This window comes from Ogataea philodendri (genome assembly GCF_020536065.1).
Source record: "Ogataea philodendri strain CBS6075 chromosome Unknown scaffold1, whole genome shotgun sequence".
NCBI lineage: Eukaryota > Fungi > Ascomycota > Pichiomycetes > Pichiales > Pichiaceae > Ogataea > Ogataea philodendri.
Genome location: NW_025763889.1, coordinates 564,285 through 583,329, shown reverse-complemented (window position 1 = coordinate 583,329; position 19,045 = coordinate 564,285). Strand labels below are relative to the sequence as shown.

Genomic DNA, 19,045 nt, shown 5'->3' with positions numbered 1-19,045 from the left:
GCCTCGATGCCATCAGGGACAGATAAGCCTCGAAGTCTCAGCGAACTGACGCGACTGGTGGACGAGCTGGTTCAGTCGTTAGAGGCTACCTCTTCGCGATTCTCAAAAGAACATCTGGTGAAGGCACTCGAATGTATCGAGAGCTACAAGGCCATCGTGGGACAAAAGAAAGTGCCTGACCTCTTCACGACCGAATTGGAGGAGAGTTTCATATATTATAATGCAGCATCGCGGATTTTAACAGAGTTGATCCCGAATCTGGCTGACTACCTGCAATTGAAACAAAACCCCAACCTTTACCAATTTTATTCAGATCTGGTGAGCTACTTGGTTCGTCAGCGTTCCACCTACGATGAGATCAAGCAGACCATCGTGGGACCTTCAGATAGACTTTTGCTCCGTTTACAAACACTGAAAAATGGAAGCAGCAACAGAGATCTGAGTCCACCGAAACGAGATTTATCATCATATTTCGATTCCTTCAAGGAGTTTGTCACAGTAAGCCAGCTCACACAGCTGTTAGACCAGTCTCCGCAAGATGTCTTGCTTATAGATTTGCGACGCAAACGTGAGTTCGAATTTGACCATATTGATCTTACCGATAACATCATTCAACTAGAGCCGGTCTCGATCAGAGACAACTACACATGTCAAGAAATAGAAAAATATTCAATGATCACCGACACAGACGAGGAGAGAGACATGTTTTCCAAAAGAGGAAAGTTTGAGCTCGTTATTCTCATTGATCACTCGTCAACCTCCTCTCAAAAAAGTCCGGAATTAGCAAAATTGCTTTCGATCCTCGTCACAAAACACGCAGGAACATTTCTCAAACGCCCCCCACTCATCCTTCAAGGCGGGTTCAGAGAGTGGTCTGCAGCTAACTCGGCGATTTCGTCCCCTCTTGAAGGGCCTAAGCCAGCTTTGGGATTGGGGCGGAAGGAATCAATAAGCTCGATATCCAGCCAGGAAGATATTACATCGAGAAAGTCGATCCCTTATAACGAGAAGTCATTGATCAAGAATGTGGGGGAATTTTTATCGCATCAATCGCAATCGCAGCCCAAATCGGTTTATGCTGAGCCTCGTAAACCTACCGCGGTTCCATATCAAGAAATGTACAATAGGATGGAATTGAAGTCTGTGCCATCCAGCCATGCTGGCTCTCCATCACGACCACGTCCTGCACTACTGTCTCCAGCGTCGTCCCCAGGACCCAAGAGCGTGCCTCCAAAAGCCCAGCTTCCAACACTTCCATCCACACCCACGCCTCTTCCAACGCAATTTTCTAGATCAAATTCAGAGTTTCAAAAGGGTTTGGGCTTGATGACAGGTCTTGCCAACTTGGGCAACTCCTGTTACATGAACTCGGCACTCCAATGTTTAGTTGGGTCGAAAAAACTGACAGAGTTTTTCGTTGTTGGAAGCTTCAAAAAACATATCAACGTCAACTCACGGTTAGGATCTAAGGGAATTCTTGCTAATGAGTTCTCTATTCTTCTTACAGAACTTTACAAAAAGAGCACCCCATCTCACCCACAATCGATTGTTCCTCGGCATTTCCGCAAAGTGATTGCCTCGCTCAACAGCATGTATAGCAATTTGGAACAGCAAGACGGTTCGGAGTTTCTCAACTATATTCTGGATTCATTGCACGAAGATTTGAATGAAAACGGGAATCATCCTAAACTTGCTGAGCTGACCAAGAAGGAAGAAGAACAGCGTGAACAGTTGCCGATCAGAATAGCATCAACTATTGAGTGGGAGAGATATTTGAAGACGAACTTCAGCATCATAGTTGATATTTTCCAAGGTCAAATCATGTCGCAATTGAAATGTCTCGAATGTTCAACCACTTCCACCACTTACAATGCATTCAGTACCATCAGTCTTCCAATCCCAGAACAAGGATCAAGAACCACTTTGAAAGCTTGTTTTGATGAATTCGTCAAGCCAGAGATTCTGGATAGTGACGATTCTTGGTTCTGTCCTCATTGCAACAAGAAACAGCGCACCATGAAACAGCTGCGGATTTCTAGACTACCCCAAGTGCTCATAATTCACCTGAAGAGATTCAAAATGGGTAATTATTTGACAAAACTCAACACCTACATCGATTACCCCACTGAATTGAGTTTGGACAAGTACTGGCCAGATGTCAAGAGCGAAATTGAAAGACAAGAGCTTGGAAGATTGCCGATCAGAGGTCAAGTCCCACCTTTCAGATACAGACTTTACGGGGTAGTGAATCATTATGGAAATTTGATCAATGGTCATTATACATCGTTTGTTGATAAAGGAGCTGGAAATGGGTGGTGTCTGTTTGATGATGACAAGGTCTACAAAAACTCCCCAGTTTCCAAGGTTGTGAATGGCGACGCATACATGCTTTTTTATGAGAGGTTCTAATTCGTGATATCTCCAATGATATAGTCACCGACGTTTGCACCATTCAGATCGATGAATTTGTCGCACTTAGGAACTTCGTTTTCAACATGGCCGATCACTAAAACACATCCTTTCCAGTGGTCGATTAAGTATTTTCCTTTGATGATGTCTTCGTTTGACATTGCGCTCAAGGATTCGTCCAGAATTAGGATTTTAGGTTGGTTGATCATGGCACGGAGCAATAAAACTAGTTTTTGGCTGCTTACTGGCAGATCTTTAAACTTTGTTTGTGCTTGGTTGATCAGATCGACAGATTCCAGATACCGATAGATGGTATCTTTTTGCTGCTGAGTTAGTTTCGGAGGAATGTATGAACCCGTTTGAAATCCAGTCGAGATTGCTTGTTCTACAGTCAGGTTCTTGGGGAAAATCGCGTGTAACTCAGGCGATGTGAACCCAATCTGTTTGTTTGTGTCAAAATAGTTGGTTTTACCTGTTGCTCTTGGTTGTCCATTCAATTTGATGTGTTTGTTCCAAGACTGAGGGTGGTCAAGAGTGATGAGGGAAAGCAAAGTTGTCTTACCAGATCCATTTTTACCTCTGATGTGCCATTTCTCGCCATCGCGAACAGTCCAGCTCAGGTTCTTGAGTGCTGGTTTGCCACGGTAAAGCACGTTAACGTTGTCCATTTCCAAAATGGGTGTTTCTGACGTTGTGGAAGTCTGTTCCAGAGCGTGGAACAGTTTTGACTCGACTGCTTTCTTGAGTGAAAGTTGATGGTCTTCGTGCTTCTCTTTTAAAATCCTCAACATTTCCACAAGGTCTCTTTTTGGGCCACTTTTAACGATCCCTGTGTGATCGACAATGGCGACTTTCTCAATCCAGTCTGGAATGGTGTCCTGGATCTTCAGACCGAGACAAACTGTGGTTGGCAGAGCGGTTTTTTCCAAGACCGAAGAGATATTTTTGGTAGCAACGGGGTCCAAACCGAGGAACGGATCCTCAACCAGCAGCAAGTCGGGTCTACCGTACAGACTCTTGGCAATCCGGGCCCTGCGGAACTGTCCATTGCTGAGAGTGGTGATATATTTTTGCTGGAACCCGGAAAGATCGACTTTGTCCAGCAATTGACCCAGAAAAACAGGGTCAATCTTATGTTGAGAATTGTACGAGATGTTCGCAATGAAATCCTGCACTGTTTCGTCAACCTCCGCATCTTTGTAGAACTCGTATCTACTGGAAAGATGAGTAAATCCACCGGACGAGTCGGTTGCTCCGTGGCCAAACGATCCGTTATTCACAAACTGTAATAATTCCACCTTCATGTCTGGTTTCTTCAAACTCAACGGATACGATCTCCCAGTCGAAGTCGGCGAAACATTGAAGGAACCTTTCAAAGTTTGAAGAAACTTGGATCTGTAAGAATCGCCGATAATGGCCCATTTTTCACCCTGGAAAATCTCAAAGTTGATTGGTTCCTGGAAGACACGGTGTCCACCCCGGTTCAGAAGCCCCTCAGTGACCAAACACTTGGACAATCTCACAATACTGCTCATTTACGGCTACGGGAATCTGGACTAAAATAGAGCGTGTCTGCCAATTTCCACAGTGCACTCTACGCGAATAAATTATTTTGTCAATCCTCTATTTTCTGATAAACAAGGCGAAGCATTCGGTTGTTTACATTGACGTTCCGCAATGAGCAAGTTTGTTTCAACAAGGGTGCCAGACGCTCCTGAGGAGCATATCTCTCAGGAGGAGAAAGCCGAGCTGGAATTCGGTACTCTGACTTCCAAGGATTATTTGTATTCTGTTCATTACGATCCAACTCGACCACTGAACCCGGCCGTGGATGAACCTCCATATTTCATTGTGATCTTCACCTACCTCAACTACTTAATTCTGATTATCATCGGCCACCTCAAAGACTTCTTTGGCAAACGATTCATGCCTCAATATTTCGAAGCCGTGCTACCGAAAAACGGATATCCTCCGTGGTATTCGGCTTTTGAGTCTTTCTATCCACGTCGTTTGAAAAAGAGACTTGATGACTGCTTTTCCCGGCCAATTTGCGGCGTTCCCGGCCGCTTTGTCAGATGTTTCGATCGTATTTCTCCAGACTACAACGAATCGTTCCTCTACAGTGGAGAATTGAAATCTCTTCTTAATCTATCTTCTTACAACTACCTCGGATTTGCACAGTCTGTTGGTTGTTGCACAGATGCTTCCATCAAATCTTTGGAAAAATACGGTACCTCCTCGTACGGCCCAAGAACCCAGATTGGTACCAGCGATCTCCAAATAGAAACCGAGAAACTCGTCGCCAAGTTTGTTGGAAAGGACGACTCCTTGATGTTTGCCATGGGTTACGGAACAAACGCCAATTTGTTCACCTCGTTGGTCAACTCAAAGTGTTTGGTCATCTCTGACGCGTTGAACCACAGTTCTATTAGATTTGGAATTCGTCTTTCCGGTGCTGCAGTTAAAGTTTTTCCTCATAATGACATGAAAGCCCTTGAAAAGATACTCAGAGAATCTATTTCGCAAGGACAATCAAAGACTCACCGTCCATGGAAGAAAATCTTGGTCTGTGTGGAAGGATTGTATTCCATGGAAGGAGACTTGTGTGACCTTCCTGCCTTGGTGGCTCTGAGAGACAAGTACAAGTTTTATCTGTTTATGGATGAGGCTCACTCTATTGGTGCTATGGGAAAAAGCGGAAAAGGTATTTGTGATTACTTTGGCATCTCTCCATCCAAAGTGGACATGTTGATGGGTACTTTCACCAAATCTTTTGGAGCAGCTGGTGGTTACGTTGCTGCTAACCAAGACATTATCGACCGACTCAGGCTGGATATCAGTACAAACGTCTATGGAGAATCGATGCCTCCTGCGGTTGTGACTCAAATTAATACTTCATTGCGGGTTCTGATCGGTGAACTTAACGGCGATGAAGGAAAGGAAAGATTGCAAAGAATTGCGTTCAATTCGAGATACCTGCGTTTGGGATTGAAACGGCTTGGATTCATTGTGTATGGTGTTGATGATTCGCCTGTGATCCCGTTATTATTATATGCTCCACCAAAAATGCCAGCCTTCAGCAGAATGATGTATGAGAGAGGTGTTGCTGTGGTGGTTGTCGGATACCCTGCTACAGAGTTAATTTCTTCGCGTGTCAGACTATGTGTTTCTGCTTCGTTGACGAAGGAGGATATCGACAAGATTTTGACCATCTGTGACGAGATCGGGGACAAATTATACCTCAAGTTCAGCTCGGGAATATCTGGCGGAGAAAAGAATCCTGGAGATTACGAGAAGGGAATTGCTCCTCGGTGGAGTCTCCAAGAAGTTCTGGAGCGCACTCCTGAGGACTGCAAGAAATAATACTTTTTTAATATTCACTATAGATCTCAATAGGCAATCAATCAAATATACTATATATGTACACGTTTTACTCGTCGGCTTTAACAGACTCCCGTTTCTTGAGCTCAGCAAGTCTTTCTTTGGTGAGCAATCTCTTGAGTCTGAGTTTTTCTATGTTCTCGCGCTTACCAGGACGCACCAACTGTCTACCTGGCCAGATCTCAAAGTCTTGCATGTACTTCTTGTCGAAGTTGAATTCCATTTGAACAACTTCGTCGGTCAGACCGAGCTTTTCAATAGTCCAATAATATCTTTGTGGTTGGTCTCTTTTCAGGTATCTGAGCAGCTTCTGTCTTTTTTGGGTCAAAAGCCGGGCATCACGAACAGTAACCTTGTCTTGTGGGTTCTGTTTGATGTGATTCATCAAGTTGTACAGTTCCACGGTCAACGAAGCAGCTTGCACTTCCGAAGAACCGGTGTCTCCTTCAAATCTGGCAAACTCGGCGATTGCCAACATCTGGATCCGCTTGTTTTTCTCAGCTTGGTCTGCGTTTCTGAGACTGAGTATTCGCAGCAAAATCTCACGTTTCTCTGATTCCTCCTGCTCGATCTGCTTCACGGTGTTCTCATCGTAACCCAATGTCGACACAGATTTTAGAATCTTAGACTCCTTGGCTCCAAACAAAAGCTTGTCCACCTCAGCGAGATCAAATCTCTTGGCCAACACGGTTGGCTCTTCGATTTCCATTCTCAGTCTTTGAATGAATGGATTATTAGGTCTTCCAAGCACAGGATCGACTTTCTCCTTGTTGAGCAGTTTTCCGGCCTGGAGGACCAAATTCTGCTTCTTCTTATGCGATGCAAGCTCCTTCCGCTTTTGCTTGCTCAGAGCCAGAGCCATACGCGAGGTATGGAACCGTCTGGCCTGTTGTTGTAGTGCTTGGAACATGCTGGTTAAGAAAAGCTCGAAAACGATTTTTTTCGTCCTCGAGGAGGGTAACTTTGAAAAACTGTCCGACTTGAAAAAAAGCCAAATACCTGAAAATTTTTCACAAGTTTTAATTATATCGCCATGAAGTACATCCAATCCTCTGAAATTCTTGATATCCCAGAAAACGTCCAGGTCATCATCAAATCCCGTAAGGTCCTTGTGAAGGGTCCTCGCGGAGAGTTGAAGAAAGATCTCGGTCACATTGATGTGACTTTTACCAAGCTCTCTAGCTCCCAGATTAAGATTAGCGTCCACAACGGTGACAGAAAGCACGTTGCTTCTCTCAGAACTGTGAAGTCGTTGATCTCTAACTTGGTGAAGGGTGTCACTGTCGGATTCAAGTACAAAATGAGATTTGTGTATGCGCACTTCCCTATCAATGTTAACATTGTCAATGAAGAAGGCCAAGACTACGTTGAGATCAGAAACTTTTTGGGAGAGAAGAGACTCAGAAAGGTTAAGGTTTGGGAAGGCTGCAAGGCTGCCATCTCATCTACCCAAAAAGATGAGCTCGTTGTCGAAGGTAACTCCTTAGAGAACGTTTCCCAAACTTGCGCCGATATCCAACAGATCTGCAGAGTGAGAAACAAAGATATTAGAAAGTTCTTGGATGGTATCTATGTTTCCGAGAGAGGACACATTGTCGAAGCCGCTTGATGATTTTATATAGTTTGATGATTATTTGTGACAGATTGTGCTGAGAATGCCGGGTGCTTCTCAGTGCTGCGAATCGTTACAGGCTGCAAAAGACGGCTATTTACGATTACGCAAGTAGGTGGTGGGGGAAAAAAGAGAAGTGGGTTAGATTTTTCTTATTCTGCTGTCTCCCCCGCTAACCGCCAATACTATCCTAATATTGTTGGTGGAGTAGTCAAATTTCCTCGCAAAAACCCCGTATCTTATGTCTGGTGTCTGGTGTAGCTAACTTGCGTCTTACCAATTTCGAGGCTAGGATTGGCCAGATAATTACTAACCGGTCTAGAATTTAGGCCTGATCTGGTAATCTGGCATAGTAATTTTCACTATCTGTTCCTGCCTTATATACTCCCCAATCTCTTGCTCTTTTTGCAAACATGAGTACTTTTGCAAAAGCATCTTCTAAATTTAATTACAAGCCGTTGCTTGCCCTTGCTGCAGCAGCAGCTGGTGGCTACGGGTATGTCAATTACAAAAAGGGCGCTCCTGCACCCCAGAGCCCCAAGAATCCTGCTCCGGCTGCGTCACTGTTGGCCACCAATGTGAGAGAAGCCACCACTAGTGTCTCCTCGTTCGAAAAGTATCAACAAATCTACAATGACATTGCCAAGAAGCTTATCGACGAAGACGACTACGATGACGGGTCTTACGGTCCGATTCTGGTCAGATTGGCATGGCATTGTTCAGGAACCTACGATCAGAACGACCCTTCAAAGAACAAGGGAGGTTCTTACGCTGGTACCATGAGATTCCAGAAGGAACAGGACGACCCAGAAAACGCAGGATTGAAGACAGCCCAAGATTTCTTAGAGCCATTCAAGACAAAGTACCCTGAACTTTCTTACGGAGACCTCTGGACTTTAGGTGGAGTCGTTTCTATCCAAGAACTTGGCGGTCCAAAGATCAAATGGAGACCAGGACGTAAAGAATTGGGATTGGATGCTGTTCCTCCGTATCACAGACTCCCGCATGCTCCTGAAGAGGAGCCTGACTACGTTCGTAGCGTTTTCCACAACAGATTGGGTTTTACGGACCAGGAGATGGTGTGTTTGATTGGTGTTGGACACGCATTGGGAAGATGTCACACCAATGCTTCCGGATTTGATGGACCTTGGACATTCTCACCAACAATGGTTACTAACGACTTTTTTAAATTATTACTCGACGAGGACTGGAAAGTCAGGGATTGGAATGGACCTAAGCAATACACGGACTCCAAAACCAAATCCCTCATGATGCTCCCCACAGATATGGCATTGAAGACGGACTCCAAGTTTAGAGAGTACGTGGAATTGTACGCCAAGGACGAAGAAAAATGTATGAAGGATTTCGCCGATGTGTTCTCCAGATTGTTGGAGTTGGGAATCAAGTTCCCTGATTCGACGAAGCCTATGGTCTTCAAAACGCTCGAGGAGCAAGATCAATAAGTCTTATTTATTTATTCGATAAAAAAATATTGACACTATATTCTATAAATTTCTTTCCGTTACTCCACAGAATGGTCAAACCTATCATTGCTCCCTCTGTTTTAGCCGGCGATTTTGCTCAACTTGGATGCGAATGTCATCGTATGTTCAAGTGCAACGCTGATTGGGTCCACCTGGACGTTATGGATGGCCATTTTGTTCCAAACTTGACCATGGGTCCACCAATTATTTCGAGCTTGAGAAAAGCGGTTCCTAGAGATCCGTCTCAGCCAGGCAAGTTTTTCTTTGATTGTCACATGATGGTTGCCAACCCAGAGCAATGGATTCCAGAAATCGCTGAGGCTGGCGGAGATCAATACACTTTCCACTACGAAGCAACAGAGAAACCATTGGAAGTTGTGAAACTTATCAAGAAGCACGGAATGAAAGCTGCTTGTGCCATCAAGCCAGGAACTTCTGTTGACGTGCTTTATCCCCTAGCTGAACATCTTGATATGGCACTTGTCATGACAGTCGAACCAGGCTTTGGTGGACAGTCTTTCATGCCGGAAATGATGTCTAAAGTTGAAGATTTGCGTGCCAAATACCCTCATCTCAACATTCAAGTCGACGGAGGACTAGGTCCGAAGACCATTCCTGACGCGGCAAAGGCTGGAGCAAACGTTATTGTTGCTGGTACATCTGTTTTCAAAGCAGCTAAGCCTGAAGAGGTGATTCAGCTGCTCAGAGACCATGTTTCCACAGAGCTCCAGTCTAGAGGCTTATTAGAGACGTAAATATTTTAGATGATCAGAATTATACATTAATCGGTCCGCCCAAAGTTGTTCCTTCTCCCGCAGCCAGGTATTTGAATCCGTGGTTGGCAACGTCTTCCACCACGGCCCACAGAGCGCTCCTCACGGTCTCCTGGGACTTCACAACAGCCTCATCAACCTCCATTTGTTCCTGTTTTGATTGCACGTCAGCCAACAACTGTGCGGTATCCAAATTACGAGCCTTGGCGTATTTCTTGTTTCTCTCGATCTTCTTACTTCTCTTGTTAGAAAGGGTGTTGGTAGTAATACCTCCCTTTGATGCGGTTCCATTGTATAATGCTAGAGCGGTCGATTTTGGAGCAACAACACGGGTGCTATTACGGGCACCTGCCCTTTGTCTCCCCAGACTACGACTTTTCTGACGTCTCTGTATGTTGTCCTTAGGCTTATTTATGGAGTTTCTAGATGGCATTCTGTATAGATCTCGGGTTGAGTCTGATAGATTTTTTTTTCCTTTAAGCTGTGCTTCAAAAATTTTCAACTACACCTCAAGCCAAACCAGATAAGATAAGATGGACAGGTGGGTAGCAGACTGCTACAACCGTCAGAGCTTGGAAGTATGTCTAACAACCGCGTCTCGTAACGTCTGAATAGTCTTGGCCTGGTCTTTGGCCTTGAAAACAGAGGTCCCGGCTACAATGACGTTTGCGCCGGCCTCAGCCGCCACGTTAACGGTTTCAGGACCCAAGCCACCGTCCACCTGGATGTCGAGTTTCGGGTACAACTGCCGGAGCTTGCGCACCTTGGACATCATCTCTGGCATAAAAGACTGTCCTCCAAACCCTGGTTCCACAGTCATTACCAAAACCATGTCCAGTTGATCTGCAAAAGACAACACCTGTTCAATCTCGGTTTGGGGTTTCAAGGCACAGGCGGCTCTCATTCCATGCGCATGAATCAATTTAACGAGATTTTTGGGGTCTTTTGTGGACTCCAAATGGAACGTGTACTGGTTCCCGCCATATTCGGCAACGGTTGCAACCCATTGTTCTGGGTTGGCCACCATCATATGGCAGTCGAAGAAGTACTTGGACTTGTCAACCAACAGGGTTCGGAGTTGATGTAGTACCGGAAATCCGATAGAGATGTTGGGCACGAAATTCCCATCCATGACGTCGATGTGAATCCAGTCGCATTGATTTAAAAACAATAGTGTGACGTCAGAGCCTAGATTAATAAAATTAGCAGATAAAATTGAAGGGGCGATTATTGGTTTGAGACCACACATGAAGCTTGTAACAAGGGATGAAATTCCACCAGGGAGGTTGTTTCATGTAGGGGACGGCAAGTTTGGGTTTTTATAGCGAACATCTAGCGGGTAAATAGGCTACCAATTCTCTAAAAACGGATCTAGATCCCACTTCTGGGCAGTTCATATGTATACGTAATGAAAAAAAGCCAGCAGGAGCTGCCGGAGTAAAACAGTCGTGCAGTGGTATGACACGTAAGGGGAAGTGTTGGGAACAAAAGCCGCGGATTAACTAGGACATGCACATTTTGCAACGTTTGTACATGGGAAAAGAAAAGCGAGCTAATAAGACCCGATACAAGCAAAGCGCTGTATGCTTCAATTGTTCAACAAGTAGCCAGAATGCCGTCTTTGTTCTAATTATGTGTCTATTTGCCTTTTACCGCATTTTACCACAAGATTTGCCATCCTTTGTCTTTCTTTTTCTTTTCTATGTGCTTCAGATTTTTTTTTCATATATATATGTATAGGAACCCCCGTCTCTGTATAGCCCTCAAGACCGTATCGAGATTTGGACAAGTGGTATATTTTCATTCTACAATGACTGCAATGCAAAGATTAGATAACGTGAACAACCAGCTGGCTGCTAAGCGCCAAAGATCCGGCTCTGAATACAAGCCATTCCGTACCACTGTCGTGGGATCTGGTAATTGGGGATCTACGATTGCCAAGGTTGTTGCTGAAAATGCCGCTGAGAGACCTGAGGAGTTCCACCAAACCGTGAAAATGTGGGTTTTCGAAGAAGAGGTGGAGGGTCGCAAACTGACCGAGATCATTAACACTGAGCATGAAAATGTGAAGTACCTCCCAGGAATTAAGCTCCCAGAGAACGTCGTTGCCGTTCCGGATGTTGTGGATGCCTGTTCTGATGCAGATATCATCATCTTCAACATTCCCCACCAGTTCCTTCCAAGAATCTTGCAAAACTTGAAGGGTAAGGTGGATCCACAAGCAAGAGCAATCTCTTGTTTGAAGGGTCTGGAGGTCAGCAAGCACGGATGCAAGCTTTTGTCTTCGTACATCACCGAGGAATTGGGCATCTACTGTGGTGCTTTATCCGGCGCTAACCTTGCTCCGGAAGTTGCTAAGGAAAAATGGTCGGAGACCACTGTTGCTTATAAAGTTCCTTCCGACTTCCGCGGAGAGGGTAAGGATGTGGATCAGAGCGTGATCAAGCACCTCTTCCACCGCCCATACTTCCATGTGAGAGTGGTGAGTGACGTTGCCGGTGTGTCTCTGAGTGGAGCCCTGAAAAACGTTGTCGCCATGATTGCCGGTTTCGTTGAAGGACTCGGATGGGGAGACAACGCCAAGTCCGCCGTCATGCGTGTTGGACTTGTCGAGATGATCAAGTTTGCAGACATGTTCTTTGATGACGGAGAATCGACCACTTTCACTCATGAGAGTGCCGGTGTGGCCGATCTCATCACTACATGTGCTGGTGGAAGAAACGTGCGTGTTGGAAAGTACATGGCAGAGCACAAAGTGAGCGCATTAGAGGCCGAGAAGGCATTGCTCAACGGTATGTCGTGCCAAGGTATTCACACCACCAAGGAGGTGTATGAGTTCTTGAGCGCTCAGAACAAGTTGGACGAATTCCCTCTGTTCAAGACTACCTATCAAATTATCTACGAGAACCTGGCTATGGAGAAAATCCCAGAGCTGTTGGAGCCATGTGAGGATTAATTGGTTTGAGAAAATATTGAGCAAAAGATTATATTGGTTTTTTTTTTTTTTTTTAGTTATAAGCATATACCATGTTTTTTAGACAGATTTGCTCTCGGAGCATAAAAAGCCCGCTAGTCAGCAGCTTCCCTAGAGTTAGTGTCAGATTCCAGAGCTCCAAGGTTGCTGGTGCCTCCAAGGCGGATTTAACGCCAAAGGAGTTGGAGTTGGCGAACAAAATGACGTGGGAACAATTTCTGACCCTCCGTAAAGAACAACGTCGGACATCTCTGCTTGGATCCGGAATCGCTGCATTTTTGGCCGTTGTTGGAGCGTGGGGTTACGTCTCTCAAATTCAGATTGATCCAACAGAAACCATCTTTGGAATTGATACTTTCACTGTCTATATTGGAGGAATATTGGCTACTGGTACTGTTGGATTTCTTTTGGGTCCGGGACTGATTGGAGACCCGCTGTTTGCACTGAAGAACCGCAAGATCATGGACTGTTTCAGAATCAAGCAAAAGTTGTTCCTCAGACATATCATCGAAAGAAGAGTTGATGCCTCGAGACAGAGTATGAACAACCCTGTTCCTGACTATTACGGTGAGAAGATTGGTTCCCTTAAGGACTACAGACAATGGCTTAGAGATTGCAATGAGTACAGACGTAAGGCCAGAGAATTCTTGTAGGTAGTGATTATGTAAAAAAATGAATTGGATTGACGAAAAAACTGTTATTAAATAATGTCGGCTGGTTCCAGTGCAAATCTTGAGGATTTGTATTTGCAATCGTATTCTTTCACAACTTCGGCGGCCATCATTGGTTCTGTGGACAGAAAGGTGTTTGTTTTGCTCAGAGATGGACGCAGCATTATTGGAGTTTTGAGAACCTTTGACCAATTTGCCAACCTTGTTATTCACGACGGTGTCGAAAGAGTCTATCTGGATGGAGGTCGTTACGGCGAGTCTGTGGAGCCTCAAATCTTCCTTATCAGAGGAGAGAACGTGGTGATGTTGGGAGAACTCGATATCGATAAGGAGGACGAGCCTTTGGAGAGTTTGACCCGGATTGATTATGGAGCGGCTTTTGGCGAATGGAAGAAACATCAGGAAGTTGTTGTTCAGAAACACCTTTCTGAGGAGAAGCTACTCACTAGTAAAGGTTACTTGACGTCGTTCATGACCGATGAGTTTTACTAGACACTTAATGTATATTACGATATTTGATGGACATGTAGCTGGGTCACTATTAGGTTACTGTGTTTCCTCGTGGTACTCGTTTTTGGCCGAGAAGAGCTCGTAGGTTCTATCTTTACCGATAGGATATCTTTTGGACTTTCCACAAGCACAGGTTATTACCAGAATATCGTTCTTTTCGGCCTCGTTTCGGCTGTTATTTTCGATGCGGACATTGGAAGAGACTCCAGCCACCTGGAGTCGTTGACACGACTTGCAAATAGTGCGTTTCACAGTTGGATCCAGCTTCAAAACCGATTTCTTTGCAACAGCATCCATATTTCGCAGATACATCCGAGATACAATGCTATTCGGGTCCAGCGAAATAGCCGCTTGATACATGAACGCCAGACGTTTCAAGTGGTCGCTTTTTGGCGGCAACTTCGGCGGACGAAGCTGTTTTCCCGACGACGGCTTTTTCATCAAATATTCCCACTGAAATATTAAATGTTTTTCAAATAAAATCAAATTAGCTTTTTTGCCACATTTCTCATGAGTGGTTACGACAGTGCTTTATCCATTTTCAGGTATGTAACGAGGTTCTAGAAGACTAACCATTCAGTCCGGATGGACATGTTTTCCAAGTGGAATACGCCCTGGAGGCAGTGAAACGAGGAACTTGCGCGGTGGGCGTGAAGGGCAAAGAGGTGGTTGTGCTTGCCTGCGAGAGACGAACAACACTAAAATTGCAAGACCCTAGAATTACACCTTCCAAAATCAACAAAATCGATCATCACGTCCAATTGGCATTTGCCGGTCTCAATGCCGACGCCAGAATCCTAGTTGATAAAGCTCGTGTCGAGGCTCAATCGCACAGATTGACGTTGGAAGACCCAGTTTCTGTTGAATACCTGACCAAGTACGTTGCCGGTGTGCAACAGAGATACACTCAGAGTGGAGGAACCAGGCCTTTTGGTGTTTCGACATTGATTGCCGGTTTCGATGAAAACGACAAAACTCCAAAACTCTACCAGACAGAACCATCTGGAATATACTCTGCTTGGAAGGCCAACGCGATTGGACGTAGTAGCAAGACCGTTCGCGAGTTCTTAGAGAAAAACTATGACAAAGAAAACGAATTGGACGAGGCACAGACAATAAAGCTGACAGTCAAGGCGTTGTTGGAAGTTGTCCAGACGGGAGCTAAAAACATTGAGATTTCCGTGCTGAAACCAGCAAGAGTGGTTGAACATCTTTCTAATGACCAGATCGAAACTATTGTGCAAGAAATAGAGGCTGAGAAAGAAGCTGAAGCTGAGAAGAAGAAATCAAAGAAGAGCGGTGAATAGATATATTTTTGATCAATTTCCTAATCACTATTTACAATATGCGTGTTCTACCTTCCACATCAATCACGTCTTCTTCTATGGACGGAGTATCGATGATGAAACGTTTGCTGGCCGTTATTCCCAGTGGAACAATTTCGATCACACAGCGACTTTTGACAGCTCCGCTGGGTTGATCGATATAACTTTCGTAGACTGGTGGATCCAGGTTCTTTAAGCTAACAATTACCTGTGCTATTTTCTCTCTCGACCGTTTATCGTAAAGAGGTCTGCTTTGCACTGTGATAAGCTCGTCCACCTGGCGTAAAGAACCGTGGATATTCTTTGTTGCAACTCTGCCTTCGTATTGGATTCCTTCAAGGGCACCCAGAGCAATGTCATTGACATCCTCGATTCCAAAATAGTTAGCTATGTCGTTCTCATTCAGTAGAAACGCATTGGAAATCCGACGAAGCTCGAAATTGGCCAAGTCACTGTTGATTTGATCAATCGGTGGCATCAGTAGTGGATCTACCGTAGTTCTCGGACGGAACACCAGTCTTGAATTGTGTAAAAGACTCCATTTCTCCTCCATCTGCTTCCTGTTGCGCCATCGAGCCAATCGATATGCAAAAAAAGTCCCGATGAACAGCGGTGGAACAACCACGACAAACAAAGGTAGTGCAACAAATAGTACAAGCGATCCAATAGCAGTCAGTCCGAGGGCCACTTTCAATGGATTCGGAGACTTGGTCCAGATCTCGTTGGCAAGAGATGGCCGCACGATCCGTCGACTTGGCCGACAACGGAACCGGTGATTTGCTAGCGTGGTATGAAAATGCCGAACAGGTATCAGTACTGACGGCCTTAACAACCCGCTGCTACCTGATACTTGGTGCTTAATGACAGATCGGAGAGCTAATCCATACATTTATAATTTATTAGGATTTTCCCCAGGTTTTTTCATAAATTATTAAGGTAAACTACACCTTTGCACCAAGGGTCGGAGTTTGACGAGCAAAGAGCAGGTAGGACGTGTGGGTCTTGAGTTCCGGACCAGTTTTCGAGACATTTTGCCAGCTGAATCCATCCTCACCCTCTTGAATGCGTCGTCCTTTACCAAATGGATTGTATCCACGGTCTTTTTCTTCACCATTAGCGTCTCTCTTTGGTGGTAGCTTTTTGAGGTCAAGACCTTCCTTCTGTCTTTTCTTCACGTCACGCAAACGCTCGATTGCGTCATCTAGCTCGCGGACCATCTCCTTACGAGCTTCCCATTGTTTAGCTTGCACCTCTGTTAATTCTATACCAGTCCATCCATACTGTTGAAGAGCTTCCACTGTTTTCACAACCTGCTCGATACATGGACTGAAACAACAAATCTCGACTGTTTGGTCTTTAGCAATGACTTCTGGAAGATGAGTTATAGCTTCCCACGGCGATGGAAGATCCAAGAACACCATCTGTGCATCAACAGGAGCATCTATACTGAACCCGTCGTTACAAACGTCTCTGTGAGTGAGCGTGGTGTTTTCCAGCTGGTGGCTCTCAAACTCTTGCTTGGCCTGCTCGTATCTTTGTTCGTGGAATTCGTATGAAAAAACTCGACCTTGTGGACCAACAGTTCTGCTAAAAGCATGTGTGAAAGATCCAGAACCAGTACCTGCTTCGATCACCCTGCTTCCTCCAACGACATTCATCCGCTGCACTATATAACTTGAATCAGGCGTGTAAACGATTTGGGTTCTATGCGGAAGCGAGACAGTCCAAAGCTCGGGAGTCGGCCGCAATAGATAGATGTATCCAACATTTTTGGTAGAAGTGATCTGTGAACCAAAAGGTTTCCCTATCATACTGTCATGAGGAAAAACGCCATATCTGGTTTGCAGAACCTCTCCTTCTTTGATGAAGATCGGTTTGAGGTTATCTCGGCCAATATACACGAGCACAAGGTCACCGTTGGCGATGGTTTTCTTGTGGTGGAACATAGTGAAAAATTGCAGGAAAAAAAATTTGGGGGCAGTGAGATAGATATATTAGGGGTGAAGCACAGAAGGAAATTTGGAGATTAAAGGATGTATATGACATGAAAGTCAGGTCTTCACTACTGGTGGTACCAATTGATTGTCTGATCATCTGTTCGTCGAGCTTCAAATGGCGCTCCAGCAATAGTGAGGTGTGAGGTGTACAACAGAGACTGTGTTGTATACGTGGATGGGAGATAGATCAACGACATAGCGCCTAATTAGAGTGGGGGAGGGAGTGGGGGAATTATGATGCGAATGTTTGTTTGTTAATATTACAAGTAGCATAAATTATTAAAATTTAGAGATAGTTAATAATGTAGATATAGGAGAATGCCGACAAGTTAGAAGGGCCTTCAGGTCAATAACATGCAATACACGAAGTTTATTACTACTCATCACCGAGCCTCTCCAACGATATCGAGACTTCTCTGCTAAAATGCAGACCAAGGTCAGCTACTTTCGGCGTCGATTACGTAGTCGATCGACGTATAAACAAAACTCCCAAAAATGGTAAACAATCAATATAAAAAAAAAATTAATAAACAGAGCGGCAGTCCGTGAGAACCCCTGCATTTAATCAAGCGCTTATCTACATCTTACACAAGCTTCTCTATCTTCCTTTACAAAACCACTAGCAATAGCTAAATACAGATCAATACCCGCTCTCCATTGGCTAGAAAACTATGAGTTCGAACGGTTTAAGCTACAGTCGTAGGACTGGTTTCCGTACTGACGAGAACGCCAAACCAAATCTCAAAGAACAACAAGCACAGTCGACACAGAAACAATCGTTGCGTGATAGAAAAGTCCTGGGAGTGATCTCAAACGGCACTTTGAACACCAGACAAGATACCAAACAAGTCCAGAAACCATCTGTCAAACAAACCCAACACATTGAGGAAAAGGTCCAAGATGAAGACGATCATGAATATGATGTGTCTGGGTTTGTGATGGAACCGATGTCACCTTTGATGAACGACAAAATTGTTCAAGAAATCACTCAAGCATACCTCAAGCACTCAATAGATCATTTAGACCCTACAGATGAAGACACTTTTGATGTGTCGATGGTGGCCGAATATGGCAACGAAATCTTCAACTACCTTCACGAGCTGGAATACAAGTTTGCGCCTAACCCAAGGTATGCCGATGAAGTCCAGAATGAACTCACGTGGGACCATCGTTCCACACTGATGAACTGGCTGGTGCAATTGCACGGGAGGTTCAACTTACTTCCAGAAACGTTGTTTTTGACTGTCAATATCATTGATCGATTCTTGTCGAACAAGACGATTTCTTTGTCAAGATTTCAACTATGTGGAGCCGTTGCTCTGTTCATTGCCGCAAAATACGAAGAGATCAATGTGCCGACAATTCAGCAGATGATCTACATGGTTGGAGACCAATTTACAGTCACCGAGTTCTTGCGTGCTGAGAAGTTCATGATCGAAGTGCTCAAGTTTGAGTTTGGCTGGCCAGGACCAATGTCGTTCCTAAGAAGAGGCTCCAAAGCCGACGATTACGATAACGAGGTCAGAACTGTTGCCAAATACTTTATCGAAGTGACGATCATGGATCCTCGGTTTGTAGCCTCTGCTCCAAGCTGGCTGGCCGCAGGAGCACAATTTCTTGCTCGCCGAATGCTTGGCCGTGGTCGTTGGACAGATCTGCATGTGTTTTACACAGGCTACACTGCAGAGCAGTTGGAGCCTTTAGCAGAGGTGCTGGAAGAGTGCTGTCTTCATGCCTCGGAGCACCACCAGGCGATCTACGAAAAGTATTGCGAAAGACGGTTCAAACGCTCGGCAAGATACGTTCGAGACTATCTGGAAACTCTCTACAACGAAGAATGATGTTTGTGCGCTATTGAGATTTACAATTAATTATACTATTTACGCTTTATCTTTAACCAGTAGAAACA

General features: G+C 44.8%; 17 protein-coding genes across 17 annotated transcripts; 9 read left to right on the top strand and 8 right to left on the bottom strand.

The window, feature by feature from the left end:
- Nucleotides 1–6: 6 nt before the first annotated feature.
- On the top strand, nucleotides 7–2,409 carry OGAPHI_002193 (uncharacterized protein; the record flags this gene model as incomplete). The annotated part of the gene is made up of 1 exon (XM_046203036.1): nucleotides 7–2,409. One exon carries the CDS (start codon nucleotides 7–9, stop codon nucleotides 2,407–2,409), a length of 2,403 nt encoding a protein of 800 aa, XP_046062853.1.
- Nucleotides 2,406–3,944, bottom strand: OGAPHI_002192 (uncharacterized protein; the record flags this gene model as incomplete). The annotated part of the gene is made up of 1 exon (XM_046203035.1): nucleotides 2,406–3,944. One exon carries the CDS (start codon nucleotides 3,942–3,944, stop codon nucleotides 2,406–2,408), a length of 1,539 nt encoding a protein of 512 aa, XP_046062852.1.
- Nucleotides 3,945–4,086: 142 nt separating this feature from the next.
- On the top strand, nucleotides 4,087–5,772 carry OGAPHI_002191 (uncharacterized protein; the record flags this gene model as incomplete). The annotated part of the gene is made up of 1 exon (XM_046203034.1): nucleotides 4,087–5,772. The coding sequence occupies one exon, from the start codon at nucleotides 4,087–4,089 to the stop codon at nucleotides 5,770–5,772; it is 1,686 nt and encodes a 561-aa protein (XP_046062851.1).
- Nucleotides 5,292–7,837, bottom strand: OGAPHI_002189 (uncharacterized protein; the record flags this gene model as incomplete). The annotated part of the gene is made up of 3 exons (XM_046203032.1): nucleotides 5,292–5,568; nucleotides 5,844–7,223; nucleotides 7,788–7,837. The coding sequence occupies 3 exons, from the start codon at nucleotides 7,835–7,837 to the stop codon at nucleotides 5,292–5,294; spliced, it is 1,707 nt and encodes a 568-aa protein (XP_046062849.1).
- OGAPHI_002190 (uncharacterized protein) lies at nucleotides 6,824–7,399 on the top strand (the record flags this gene model as incomplete). Its single annotated transcript, XM_046203033.1, has 1 exon — nucleotides 6,824–7,399. One exon carries the CDS (start codon nucleotides 6,824–6,826, stop codon nucleotides 7,397–7,399), a length of 576 nt encoding a protein of 191 aa, XP_046062850.1.
- Nucleotides 7,816–8,865, top strand: OGAPHI_002188 (uncharacterized protein; the record flags this gene model as incomplete). The annotated part of the gene is made up of 1 exon (XM_046203031.1): nucleotides 7,816–8,865. The coding sequence occupies one exon, from the start codon at nucleotides 7,816–7,818 to the stop codon at nucleotides 8,863–8,865; it is 1,050 nt and encodes a 349-aa protein (XP_046062848.1).
- On the bottom strand, nucleotides 8,520–10,092 carry OGAPHI_002187 (uncharacterized protein; the record flags this gene model as incomplete). The annotated part of the gene is made up of 2 exons (XM_046203029.1): nucleotides 8,520–8,834; nucleotides 9,667–10,092. 2 exons carry the CDS (start codon nucleotides 10,090–10,092, stop codon nucleotides 8,520–8,522), a joined length of 741 nt encoding a protein of 246 aa, XP_046062847.1.
- OGAPHI_002186 (uncharacterized protein) lies at nucleotides 8,937–10,746 on the top strand (the record flags this gene model as incomplete). The annotated part of the gene is made up of 2 exons (XM_046203028.1): nucleotides 8,937–9,637; nucleotides 10,305–10,746. The coding sequence occupies 2 exons, from the start codon at nucleotides 8,937–8,939 to the stop codon at nucleotides 10,744–10,746; spliced, it is 1,143 nt and encodes a 380-aa protein (XP_046062846.1).
- On the bottom strand, nucleotides 10,225–10,908 carry OGAPHI_002185 (uncharacterized protein; the record flags this gene model as incomplete). Its single annotated transcript, XM_046203027.1, has 1 exon — nucleotides 10,225–10,908. One exon carries the CDS (start codon nucleotides 10,906–10,908, stop codon nucleotides 10,225–10,227), a length of 684 nt encoding a protein of 227 aa, XP_046062845.1.
- A 570-nt stretch (nucleotides 10,909–11,478) lies between these two features.
- Nucleotides 11,479–12,615, top strand: OGAPHI_002183 (uncharacterized protein; the record flags this gene model as incomplete). Its single annotated transcript, XM_046203025.1, has 1 exon — nucleotides 11,479–12,615. The coding sequence occupies one exon, from the start codon at nucleotides 11,479–11,481 to the stop codon at nucleotides 12,613–12,615; it is 1,137 nt and encodes a 378-aa protein (XP_046062843.1).
- Nucleotides 11,488–12,330, bottom strand: OGAPHI_002184 (uncharacterized protein; the record flags this gene model as incomplete). Its single annotated transcript, XM_046203026.1, has 2 exons — nucleotides 11,488–11,835; nucleotides 12,127–12,330. The coding sequence occupies 2 exons, from the start codon at nucleotides 12,328–12,330 to the stop codon at nucleotides 11,488–11,490; spliced, it is 552 nt and encodes a 183-aa protein (XP_046062844.1).
- Nucleotides 12,616–12,686: 71 nt separating the features above from the next.
- On the top strand, nucleotides 12,687–13,286 carry OGAPHI_002182 (uncharacterized protein; the record flags this gene model as incomplete). Its single annotated transcript, XM_046203024.1, has 1 exon — nucleotides 12,687–13,286. One exon carries the CDS (start codon nucleotides 12,687–12,689, stop codon nucleotides 13,284–13,286), a length of 600 nt encoding a protein of 199 aa, XP_046062842.1.
- OGAPHI_002181 (uncharacterized protein) lies at nucleotides 12,801–13,703 on the bottom strand (the record flags this gene model as incomplete). Its single annotated transcript, XM_046203023.1, has 1 exon — nucleotides 12,801–13,703. One exon carries the CDS (start codon nucleotides 13,701–13,703, stop codon nucleotides 12,801–12,803), a length of 903 nt encoding a protein of 300 aa, XP_046062841.1.
- Nucleotides 13,341–15,121, top strand: OGAPHI_002180 (uncharacterized protein; the record flags this gene model as incomplete). The annotated part of the gene is made up of 2 exons (XM_046203022.1): nucleotides 13,341–13,752; nucleotides 14,418–15,121. 2 exons carry the CDS (start codon nucleotides 13,341–13,343, stop codon nucleotides 15,119–15,121), a joined length of 1,116 nt encoding a protein of 371 aa, XP_046062840.1.
- Nucleotides 15,122–15,152: 31 nt separating this feature from the next.
- OGAPHI_002179 (uncharacterized protein) lies at nucleotides 15,153–16,028 on the bottom strand (the record flags this gene model as incomplete). Its single annotated transcript, XM_046203021.1, has 1 exon — nucleotides 15,153–16,028. One exon carries the CDS (start codon nucleotides 16,026–16,028, stop codon nucleotides 15,153–15,155), a length of 876 nt encoding a protein of 291 aa, XP_046062839.1.
- A 52-nt stretch (nucleotides 16,029–16,080) lies between these two features.
- Nucleotides 16,081–17,085, bottom strand: OGAPHI_002178 (uncharacterized protein; the record flags this gene model as incomplete). The annotated part of the gene is made up of 1 exon (XM_046203020.1): nucleotides 16,081–17,085. The coding sequence occupies one exon, from the start codon at nucleotides 17,083–17,085 to the stop codon at nucleotides 16,081–16,083; it is 1,005 nt and encodes a 334-aa protein (XP_046062838.1).
- Nucleotides 17,086–17,807: 722 nt separating this feature from the next.
- Nucleotides 17,808–18,977, top strand: OGAPHI_002177 (uncharacterized protein; the record flags this gene model as incomplete). Its single annotated transcript, XM_046203018.1, has 1 exon — nucleotides 17,808–18,977. The coding sequence occupies one exon, from the start codon at nucleotides 17,808–17,810 to the stop codon at nucleotides 18,975–18,977; it is 1,170 nt and encodes a 389-aa protein (XP_046062837.1).
- Nucleotides 18,978–19,045: the final 68 nt, after the last annotated feature.